General features: G+C 43.2%; 1 protein-coding gene across 2 annotated transcripts in view; it reads left to right on the top strand.

The window, feature by feature from the left end:
• sik2b (salt-inducible kinase 2b) overlaps positions 1-6,409 on the top strand; it is a 55,096-nt gene extending 48,687 nt beyond the window's left edge. For both annotated transcript variants that reach the window (XM_082502804.1, XM_082502803.1), the window contains exon 15: positions 950-6,409. In XM_082502804.1, coding sequence (XP_082358930.1) covers positions 950-1,595 — 646 coding nt within the window. In that variant the 3' untranslated portion in view covers positions 1,596-6,409. The remainder of the gene's footprint in view (positions 1-949) is intronic.
• The last annotated feature ends 6,137 nt before the right edge of the window (positions 6,410-12,546 follow it).

The raw sequence follows: 12,546 nt of genomic DNA, 5'->3' as shown, positions 1-12,546 counted from the left end.
TTTGGAAACTTCATATATCATCATAGAGTACATATTGTCTTCAAAAGACGCACAGAGATCTGGAAAAATCTCTGTGCGCAAGAGATGAGGTTTGGGCCCCAGATGATGGCACTGCATTAAAAACAGGCCTGATTCTGTCATGAAAATCACTGCATAGGCTCAGAATGATTTCCAGAAACCATTGTCCATGAACACAGTTCACCATGCAAACAAATGCATCATACAAAGACGAAGCAATACGTGAGTTTTATTAGCGTTGCATCTCTGATAGTATGCATCAGTTCCTCTGGAATGATCAGCTTGCACATCTGGAAAGGCATCGTCAGTGCTGAAGGTATATACAGGTAACATGTGGCTTCGGTAGTTCAGCCAGATGATGCTAAACTACATTCTGCATCTATTACAACAGCGTCACTTCATAGCAGATTGTCTGGGTGCTGCCTGCAGTCAAGACCTTTCATTGGTTAAAAACCTTTGACACATCAGGAAACAATAAATACAGCAAAGTAGACCAAGGACTGTTGAGCATCTAAAATCCTGTGTCAATCAAGAACAGGACAACATTCCTGCCCCAAACGTCCAGCAGCTGTGTTCCTCAGTTCCCAGATGTTTGCTGACTGTTGCTGAAAGAAGAGTAGATGCTACACAGTGGTAAACATGGCCCTGTCCCAGCTTTGAGACATGTTTCTGCCATCAAATTCAAAATGAACTAATATTTTTCTCTTAAAGTGGTACATTTGATATGTTTTCTATGATCTGCTGTGAATGAAATATGGGTTTATGAGATCTGGAAATCATTGCATTCTGTTTTTTAGATTCTATCCGATGCGCCATCATTTTTGGGGGAATTGGGGTTTTATATTTTGTGCTCTGAAAAATTTTTGTTTCAACTTGTCTTGATTCAAAGTGTTATCTTGCTTGAATTGAGTTACACCTGTTCTCCCGGCAGACTGCATCAGAAGAGGATGTACCTGCAGCAGCAATCACAAGGCATGGGGCTGCAGACCTACTTCAACCAGATGCAGATTGATGAAGGATCCTACCCAACAGGCAGCACTCCGCTGGACCCAGCGGCATCCCAAAGTTCCCCTCAGGGCTCCCCCATGTCAGCCACCCACCAGCCTCAGGCCCAGCAGCAGGGCAGCCCTCAGGCCTCACCTCCATTCAGCCACGCTCATAACCTGAGCCCTGTGATGGAACCAGGCGAGGCCCTGGGTTATGATGCCTACATGACCCATCACCACTACACCCAACATCTGCCTCCAGGATCTCACCTCCACCACCAGTTCCACCACCCTCAGCCTCATGAAGCTGCTGCCAGCAGCCTGGGCTTCAGCTACCCTGGAAGCTGCGAGCAGCAGGTCCTGGGGCCCTCCACTGAGGCTCTTCTGCCAGAGCAGTACGAGTTCTCACTGGATCCCGCCTGCCTGCCCCCACCTGCTGGAGGAGAGGTTAATACCGGAGTTATGGGTGGAGTTTTGGCTGCTTCTGGGCAGTCTGACGGCTTGGGCTTACCTGAGCTGCAGGGCTCCCTCTTGGACAGTGAGATGATGGAGACTGTGGACTCGCAGCATGGCTTCGTACTGGTCAACTAAAGCCAGCTGAGGGGCTTTATAGAATGCAGTATTAAGAAATGAGAATCCACACAGCATTGAGAGCAGAGAGAATGGAGATGTAAGTGGAGGCCATAAGCGTAGCAACAAGGGAAGGAAGTGTTAATTTTTGTGCAACTAATACAAACTTCATTTCTTAGTTGTGACGAACCTCGACCTTTCTACCAGAATCCTCCCTTAACCTACCTCCCTTTCTCCCTCGTCTCCTCTGTTCTCGTTCTCATCAGCCCTGTGAGGCAGGAAGAGGCCCGGTATGTGGCACAGCGGGAGTTTCACTGTACTGACTCGGCGAGGTTGCTGTTGTCACGTACGTTGTGTGAGTACTGCGCCGTGCAGCCCAATGGGGGGGGTTGGGATGCCGCACATCCCGGAGGCCGATGGAGCGCAGCGAGTCAACTATGGTTTGGAAGCAAACTCATTTAAGACCCGACTGTGTGGCAACCAAAAGCACAATGGCTGGCAGTGCTTTTTGTATTTAAAACAGGACACCATCAACAACAATAGACTGGTTCTCAAAACACTTTGACTTTTTTTTCTCCTTCTAAGAAACTGGTAGTTTTAGAAAAAAAATATTGTAAAAAAAAAAAAGAAAATAGAAATTGGCCCTCATTTATCACGGTACCATGAAGATGCCCACAGTGTTTTTGGCTTTTTTGCAGTTATAGAAGTTATTTAAACACTAATGTACAAAGCCCAACATGGCTCTCATGCATAGGCTCCAACACTATCATTATACATTAAACCTCTCAGTACCTAAACCGTACCCTAAACCTGCTACATTTTTGCTTTTAACCATGTCTCCAAGCTATTACGTGGGTTGACTAATGAGAATATTAATGTAAGCTATGTGTGATATGCATTTTTTTTTAGCTCATTGTAACTACTGATCCTGATTTTCTTACACTACTGAACTGCTTTTTTATCATTCAATCCAGCTGCACACAGCTGCCAGCTCCAGCTGTTATTGTACTGGCGGAGATGACCATCAGTTTTTGCGACGAAATGGCTACACCTTTGTTTAACAGTTGAATTGTGGGTCATGCGTGTGCCTGATAAATGAGGGCTGACGTAATTAAAACGTTAGGATCAGGAAGCTGCGATGTGAAACAGTCGATATTACTCTGTCTTGTTTTTTGTTTTTGTGGCAATACTGAAGCAATATTAATCCTTAATATGGAGGGGGATTTGTGAATGAAAATAGCCTCACCAGTACAGCCAGCTCTGATTGGTTCCCGGGGCCCTCCGTGTCGTCAGAAGTGACATCACTTGAGCCGATGATGTAACCAGGAGATAATCTCTCGCTTACTTTCCACAGAAGTGCAGGGACGAACTCGGAAACAGCTGTTTGGATGGTACTGTGCAAAAGTTTTAGGCTTTAAATCGGGTTTGAGCGCCCTCGACCTTTAAAACAGAACTGATTCTCTTTGGTACACTCGCACGCAACCTTCCCAGGTACTTGGCAGGTAGGTTGTTGCGAGCATCTTGGAGAACGCGATGACTTTTTACGTCATACTGATTCAGCGATGGAGATCAGGGCCGCCCTGCTGGCAAAGAAACGAAACAATTGAATTGAAAGTTCCTGAAACCTTTTGCACAGTACTCGGTGTAAATGTGTGCGTGCGTGTGCGTCGGTGTGTTTGCACAATCCAGAATTCATAATTTTCACAGCATTTGTTATCATTGCTGAACTAGACAAACACTGTATTGACAGCTTTATTCAGAATAACACAGTGCAGTAGTAGCTTTTAGATTAATTCTGGTTTACATCCTCAATGCTCCAGTCATGCCACTGTGTTGTTTTTAATCATGGATGATGTTTATAACAATGAAACGACCCCTGAAAGAGCCCCCTGCATTAGATTTTATTAAAGAATGTGTTCTCTCCTACGCTAAGGCTTCTGTTAGCAGAACATCAGTCAGCACACACTGGATCTTGACTGTTGGCTCACCACCACTCTGACTGACAGCAAGCCAGCAACAAGAATGAGAGATTATATATTTGTTTTGTTTTGTTTTTAATTTCTTCACAGCACTCGGACTGTGTTCAATCTACTTGAAAAACACAGACGCATCTTCTCTGACAGATGATTATGATGATTTTTTTTGAAAAATGATCACAATAATAGAGAATAGGACTGTGACCATCTGCTACACTGTCACCTTCAGTGGTCATATGAGTTAGCCTTTAGAAGTGTTTGTAGACGAGGCAGTCCCCCTCGCGTTGTGGACGGCATTGACCCGGAGTGAAGAAGGTGATTTTACAGTTAACAGTTTTCAGTGAAGGGAAAATAATGTGGACCAACTGGGGCTGCAGTGTTGGTTAAGACTGAAAGGAAAATCCATCCTAAAATGCTTTAACACTGTTCCACAGCAGATCGTCTGTAATTAATTAACCAATTAAACAATCTGCTGATTATTTCATTGGCCATCTAGTTGTTTGGTTTTTTGAGTGGCAGTGGAAAAATGCTCATCTTGCTTTAAGTATCACGACCCAGCTCATTGATATTTCTCATCAACTGTCCAAAACTCAAATATTATTGAGGTTTTACCAGATACTGACATTAACCTGTCACTGTGGCAATCATGGTCCAGTGACTAGGCCGTCATTCACTCAGGTTTCAAGACGTTTCAGTTAGTCAGTGAGCGTTACAAAGGAAAAATGCGCATGCCCTGCCCAAAGCTTTGCGATTGCTTTGGCTGCTAGCAGGTTACCACGGTCGCCTGTAGTTTGCATGGTACACGGCAAATTGTCCACAGATGCTCGCCAGCTGCAGGTGCGATGCAGACCAGAAAAGGAGACAGTTGAAACACGATGGCTTTCACTTTGAAGGCAAAATATTCCCCATTTCTTCTTTGCATCTTACATCTTCCCGCTTAAGTAGGCCTCAGCTGGTAGTGGGTATTTGCAGACATGTCGGCATCAGAGACCGCTGCAGTCTGCTAGCAACAAAACCAACCACGTTTTTAATGCAGTTGACTTGATTGATCTAATGCAGGGAATACACTCACGCCCCCCACGCAACCTGTGGTCATAGAACATTTAACATGACAGGCAGCGTTCAAGTAATGAGAGTGACAAACCTCATTTCTTTAACTCACTCTCTGGTTCTCGCAGTAGAATTGTGGTGTATCGTTAAAAACAAGAGAGCACCACTGATGTGGACAAACCTCATTCCCTCCCACATTTTGTTTTAGCCAGTAGAAGCTCCGAAAGACTCTGACACAACACATCTGTCATGAAGTCACCTCTCTCAGGTTGCAACGACCTGTTCTTGCTGCTAGGTAGCTTGGCTTATTAGCCTGTGAGGAGAAATGAGTCACCCAACATCATCCAGCGAACCCAAGATCAGACTGGATTAAAATGGTGTTGGCGTCCTTGGCCACAAAATTTTGAGAACCCTTTACTTGAATAATGCCACCTCTATAGCAAACACTGTAGTAGAGTTCTGACGTCAGTCCCTCAGGATTTAAGAGAGAGCTTAGTAAGTCACCATTTTCCACATTTAACAGTCAAATGAGCAAAGATATCACCTTCAGAAACAATGGCCTCAATAGACCAGAGTGCACTGAAGCTAGAAGACCTGTTGTAAAACAAGTCTTGTGGTTGCATTAACAGTCCCACCCTTGACTTTATAAAACTAGTCCGTGAGCTGGATGTGTTTATGGTGTTATCTGCCCACATTTTATTGACGCAAATAAGCTCACACCCAGTTTGTGGGTCATGCTGAAATTGTCCTTTAGAAAGAATGAAGTCCGCTGAAGTGTGTGAGCTTTGTTTACAATGAAATAATTACTCTGAGGTTTGAAGAGCATTAGATTGTTAATAATGGTGGTGCAAGAGCATTAAAGGGTGGATTTCTCCTTGAAGTGAATATTGCGATAATTGTTTTTCATTTTGTCAACGGCTACAGGATGATCTGTGGAAGTTTGAAATACTGGAGCACTTTGACAGCAAAGGGGAAGAAGAGATGTAGCGAGAGAGGAGAAGGTGGGGAGGGTTCGTTTTTGCTCTGCTTGTTTTTTCCCCTGCAGATTAAAAACGAACCGCAGATCTGTAAGGAGACACCTTTTTCTCCGCTCTCTTCCCCAACAATAATGGAAACAAAATGACAACGGAGAAAAAAAAGGCTTTCAAAAAAAGACCTGATGTAGTAACACTTTCTTCAAATGTTGTTTTTAATTCAAGAAAAAGCAACACGTTTGAGTTTATTATGACGTGTTCTGTGTACAGATTAGGGGTGTAATGAATCGTCGGCGCGCGCTCGGTTTGCACCGGATTTTGTGTTAAACGTGAATAGTGTTCAGTGTGCCTTTTACTTTTTCGTATTTTCAGTCTAAATTGATTTTGAAATGGCACCAATACTTCCTGTCGGACCCTTTTTTTGTTGTTTATTTTACGATGATTATTTCTTCCTCTTCTGTATTATTTTCTTCTTCTTTTTTCTGAAAGTAAGTAGAGCCAGGTTTTACAAAGGTACAAAACCAAAGTCGCTCAGAAGTTTCCCTGTACGACCCACCGTGTGGAGTTTTGGAGCTTCTTTGTCAGCTTCTCTACCTTGCTTTTTTTTTCTTATTGGTCAATCAGTGTATGCCATTTAAAAGTATTATAGCAATATTTCTCTAGTGGAAGACTACAGTCATGAAGATTCTAGTTGATGTGTTTCCAAGTATAATTTCACCTCCTGCTGACAACAAAAAATCTATCAATAGAAATCCAGTTTTATATTTACCTTCATTGATGTTGACCACACATAAGCTAACTTGCTGTTGAGATTAAAAAGGTTTATTGAACAGAAGAGTCTTGTGTTTGTGTGTGAGTGTCTCTTTGCAACAACGCCGTTCATCCTGGTAGTTGACGAGTTTTCTCCACTTAGTCCAGTTGTCCTATAACTTCACGCTGCAGCCGACTGATAGTGCCCCACAGTGGCGCGGCGGAGGCGTGGGTTAATGAATCACGCTCAGCGCTCTGTATAAGCAGTTGAATCATACCTGAACCTGAAACCGCTTCAACCAGAGCTAATCTTCTCAATGTGGACAATTTAGCAGAAGCCACAAAACCGGTTCAGGTGCAGCATTAAAGTTTATATTCTCCAGTTTGAGACTTGCCAAGTAAAACTTTCTTGATACCAGTGAACACTTTCATTGTTGGCAGGAACGTTGTAAAAGAAACACTCAAAGAATCCTGAACTGATATTAATAGGAGAAATGTGTAACACGCTTTTGAAATACTTGCAGGCATTTTTTGTATTTTTGTGATGATGTGTCCCAAACTTAAAATGATAATCTAGATCGATCTCTAATCCCTAAACTTAACCAAGGAAGGAAAATGGCAGATTCGCCTGGGTAAAAGACCGAAAGTTGAGGCACACAACGATGTGTGCTGCTGGCAAAGTTTCTGGGCTGCCTTCCCTCGTAACAGCCATCCCCCAAGAGTCTCTCCATCTAAAGCGATGCATTATCAGGGACTGTAACATAGTCATTTTAACTGAATTAATCAAAGTTGACAATTGATTATATATGTGAAGGATTTATGTGCTAGTGATGATTGAAATTAAAGGTAATATAACCCACTGGCCACTTTATTAGGTACACCTGTTTGGCTTGACTTTAAAACATGGCCAAGTGAGTCCAAGTATTTCAGAAACTGCTGATCCACTGGGATTTTCCCACATGACCATCTCTAGGGTTTACAGAGAATAGTCTTTATTTGAAAAATGAACAAACACTGTGGCAACAGTGGGAAGGAAAAACGTCTTTTTAACAGGAAGGAAACTCCAGCAGAACAGGACACGGAGGGGAAACCTGCTGATACCGGTTGAGGTTGAGGGGAAGACGATGGGACAGAAACTGGAAGAGAGCCACAGTTTAATAATAACTAATGATTAAAACCAGAGTGCTCTACAAAGACATTGAGTGGAAAAGTTGATCGAAGAAGAAACAGTGCATTGTGGGAGGACACCAGCAGCCTAGGCCTATTGCCTAGGAACTATCTCGACTAGGAACTATATGCTTTATCAAAAAGGACATTTTTAAGGCTAAGGGGGGAAGAAATATAGTAAGGAAGAAATTGCCAGAAACTGAAAATATAAGACGCCCTCCTGCTCCTCTCTCTAAGCCCCTCCCCCCAGACAGTCACATTCACGTGCAGGTTAAAAATAACACAGGATTCCAGTCCTGCAAGACCACTACTAAACCAATTTCTTTCTAATATTGTAGAGTCTTTACTTTTCAATATAAAAGTGCCTTGGGGCAACTCTTGAATTGAAAAGCGAATTGAAGTGTGCCACCACATCCTCCATCTTAAGAGTGTTTTTTTTGTTTTGGATTTTTTTTGTTTTTGCTTTTTTGCTTTTTATACAAGTCATGTAATCAGGTCTGAAAAGACCTACAATTGGTCAAAATCTTTTCTCACGGGCTAGGTTTTCCAAAGCCTGTAAACAAAGCCCCAAGAAGATACAGGGGTCTAGTTTCACCATAGAGTACTTTTGTTTTATTCTGATGTGACACCTTTATCCCTAACTCATTTCCTCAAAGTCAAACGCTTTAAAGGAAATGTGTATTCCTCCATTCCCAACAACAGAAGTGTTTAAAATCTAATATACTGAGTGGTCTCTAACGAGAGCAGGCCTGGAGTTAAACTGTTCAGTTCTTTGAAGCAACAAACACGCTTTTTCATTCTCATCTGCCTTTAAAGAGACATAATGCTAAAGATAATCAACTTAACACTGACAACAACAGCTTTAAAAGGCCCATTACCCCAAAATAAATGGCAGAACTTCTTATTTCAAAGAGCTGTAACAAGGCAGACAAACAGGTGACATCATGGAGCAAAAATATCTGCTTCCCTAAATACTTTTTTGTGTTCCTTGGGAGTCGTTAACCATAAATACTGAATGCACATTTATCTGATTAAAACACCACAACCACATATCAATTAGACAACAAACTCACACTCTGCCTCTCTGTTGTACAACCAGCTGTGAGCAACTGCAGCGATTTTGCACGTCTCTTTTACGCTCGGCGTTAACGGAGCAGGAGAGGCTGAATAATTCATCACCACTGATGCGACCCAAAGGCCCGACCAGTCAGAGAGATCACTGCTCTCATATCACGTTTAGTCCATCTCCATGGCAATCATCTGTCAATATTTAGCAAACTGCATGAAACTCAAACACCTTTTTTGTTCTGATAGTAAAGTGCACCTGAGGAAGGGGAGGGGGCTGTCCCGAGCAGAGCTCCGATTGGTTGACCTCAGCTGCAGATCTCCAGCCTGTAAACACATTTGGAGCAAAATGTGCTTCGAGAAAGCAGAAGAAGTTCTCAAAGCTGTTTCAGTGCAGAGGCTCGCTCCCTCTTGAGTGGAAAGGGATCATGTAGAGAGACCACGTCAATCCAATCAGCCCACTCAGACAGAGAACAGCTAATCCCACTAATACACCACCAGAGGTAGGTGATGTGGGTGGAGGGCAGCAGGGGGGAGGGGAAGGCAGGGGTCAATCTGTTCATGGAAACCAGGGTCTCACTTCTTTTCCTGGGATCAGACCATGTGCACAACATGCTGCTGGTACTGCTGAGTCAAACTCATGTTTAGTCTGTGAGCTCTGCATTACAGGAGATGACAACACCGGGCTATTTTGATGCACTTTTAATTTCGCCTTTGAAAAATGCAACCTCGCCGGCAAATTTCCCTAAAAGACGGCACCATTTTCCAGTCAAACGTGGGTATTTATAGAACGTATTCACCAGCACAGTGGAATGCTGCTGAGACCTCCAGCAGGCTGCCTGTGACAGACAGAGAAAAGAAGGCTGATACAATAACAGACAGTGTAATCTTTTTTTTCCTCCCCTCGGTAAAATATTACAATATCAGAAGCCTGTTCACTCATCAGGCCAAAGTATACTGTAATGACATCAATGGTTGTCATGACAACGGGAGGAGGGTGGATGACAACATCCTACTGCGTCTTTTAGAGCAGGAGATCACAGCACTGTTCAGGATTAGAGATGCACCAAAAAAGAGAGAGAGAGACAAATACTCTCTCAAATGCAGAGGAGAAACTAAACTTCTGTAACAAGCGATGCATTTTCTTTTCTTCATAATGTAATTCATCTAAAAAATAAATAAATGTATTAATAAAAACCTCTAAAAGCCCACTGCAGGCTTTGCAGTAAGTGAGTTTGAGGTAAATGCTATAGCTCTGCAGGGCATCCGCCGAAGATTTTCTTCTCTAAAATGATCTCCTGTTCGAAGGAAGGTCACGCAGCGCTCCCATTTCCTCCTCCACTGAATGCACACTGATCACATGCTAGCCAGCAGATGGACAGAGTCAGAAAATCCCAGCACACATGACCCAGTAGTGCCTGGAAAAATCAGGTCCTGCAGGGGCTCTGAGCTGGATGTTACAGCCGAGCCAAGTGTGAACCACACACTTGCTTGAGCGTTCTTCGTGTGTGCTTGGATATTATTTAAGGGCGGGGTGTGGGGGGGAGAAAAAAAAAGTTTGTACAGCTTATAAACCCCATGATAAAAGACAACAGAATAGAAGAGGAGGAGGAGGGAGCGCTGAGATGACAAGGTGACTTGAGGAGGGAAGAAAAAAAGAAAAATGAGTGGGCCAACGTTCCTCTTCTCCCAACTGATATTTGTCATTTGTCACCCTGAGAGCGTCTGACCTCACTCGTGTGTGTGTGTGTGTGTGTGTGTGTGTGTGTGTGTGTGTGTGTGTGTGTGTGTGTGTGTGTGTGTGTGTGTGTGTGTGTGAGCCGTGCTGTGTGGGGGCTTTGCTTGACTCCTTTCATTATAAATGACATGGTCCTGGGAGGCAGCTGCATTGACGTCAGGGCTCTCAGCTCTGTCAGGGGTTCTAGCTGCTGAAAATCCCCCCGAATAACAGGATCTAAATAGATAGGAAGAGGTTGCTGCTGTTTCATTACTGCCTCATGAACTCAAGTGGATTTAGAGGGCGGATTAGCCCTTGTCCTCAAGTAATCGTCTTTTAATGAAGATTTTTGGCTGTAATGGGGAAAAAATGTGCTTCAAAGCTTCTAGATCACCAGATATTTTAGAAAGAAAGAAAACAACCCTTCATTATTTCATATGTGTCAAGCCATGTCTGAGGTATGGTTTGGCTCTTGTTATCAGTCTCACAGGTTCCATCTACCATCAAGCCTCCTCCTTCTCCTCCTACTACTTCACACCATTTCTTGAAAAGCACATCCTGCCTTTAAGCTGCTATATTCTCAATGGCTCTCGAGTGGGTCCTGCTGTAGCAGAATGTGCTGACACTCAGCAGCCACACCAGGCTGTGCATTACAGTATGTGTGCATAATGTGCTCCGGAAATTAGGGCTGGGTGGAGGATAGGGAGAGCACACAGCTCCAAGGAGGGCTGATGGAAGATTTGAGGCGATTAAAAAAAAAAAAAGTAAGGTTGGGATTCTCATAAAGATCCCTGCCATGTGATTCATTGCCTCAAAGCTCTCTGCTGACTCCTCATTTGGAATGAACAGAAACGTTGGGGCATCTCGGATGTGCTGCACATAGCATATGCATAACAAGTAAGTGGCATGTTATTCATACGCTTGCTTACAGCGCATGTCCACTTCCAAACCGAGCCCTTATTTTGCAGTCTCCCTCTCCACAGTAGTCGAGATGAGGGCAGGTGTCAGCTGCAGACCCTGCCCCTGCTCTGCGTGGTTCCCCGTGGCCAAAACAGCCCGCAGGACCATCGCTTTCATCTCTGAACAGCTGCCTACCAGGTCAGAACTGAGCAAATATGAGACCAGGAGCTAGTGAAATTAATGCCACATTTTCCTGCAGACGTCGACAGGCTGAGAAGCACTCCTTCCAAATCGAACAAAGAGCATTTAAATCACAAGGACAAAATTGGATCTTTCTGCTTGTGACCAACTTTCCAAGTTGTTGATTAGACTTAAATATACAGATACATAAATCCACAATCTTCTTGTAGTGACAAAGAGACCGTGTGTTAGAATGCCTGTGTTCGTCATAAATGCTGGAGGGGGGGGAATTAGACGTTGTCCTTTAACCAGAAATATGTGATCATGAACCCCGCTTTGGGGACAGAACTGTGATCAGACTCAACTTCACTGCAAGAAAACAGGTTCAATCATTAAGCCAAAGTGACACAAGTGATTTTAACGCCATGTTAAATCAGAATGGGCAAGTCCCAGCCTTGAGCCACTGCTTTTTCTTTCTTTTCCTTTGATGCGTCACTTGCTTTCAATTACTTCAACTCCTTCAGGCACATTTAACCGATACGTCAACTCGACTCAGAACTTAAGACCAGAAACCCTCCAAATTCATCCAGTGCACATCGCCAGAAACTTCAGCTGTTTTCTCTCACTGATTGCATTCTGACTCACTGACTTCTTTCAGTGGTGAAATCATTTCAAGTACTATATCGGGAAATTTCAAGCAGAAAAGCTGAAAGTCATTCTTGATTATTGTGGTAGCACTTTGATGCCCTTCTCATACGGCCAAAATCATGAGTGACCCGCCAATTGTCAAAGCAGGCCACCATTATGTTGCCTTTTGTTTTTTTAAGGGGGTGGAACAGCTGTTTTCTATGAAATCTTTCCATAGTCATAGCCTATAAACCAATGCTGAAGTACCAAAGTCTACTTTGACTATACATATATATCTATATGTGTGTATATATACACACATATATGTATATTATGCTCTCAAAAGTTAAACTTAATATCAGCTCTATCTAGTAAGTTACTTATCTTCAGTTTGCTGCAAAATCAGATTGTCAAGCAGAGAAACCCTAAAAGCTGCCATAACAGTCAATTAGTCTGTAGTGAATAGGGTCATGTTGGCAACTTACAATCTGTTTCTGATAATACAGCAATTAACCACTACAAATCATCAAAAATCAAACATCTGTCTTATAAGACAGATATGTGGC

The sequence above is a fragment of the Aulonocara stuartgranti genome (genome assembly GCF_965226115.1).
Source record: "Aulonocara stuartgranti genome assembly, chromosome: 14".
In the NCBI taxonomy this organism is placed as follows: Eukaryota; Metazoa; Chordata; class Actinopteri; order Cichliformes; family Cichlidae; genus Aulonocara; species Aulonocara stuartgranti.
The sequence above is the reverse complement of the archived record's forward strand: the minus strand, read 5'-3'. Positions and strand labels throughout refer to the sequence as shown.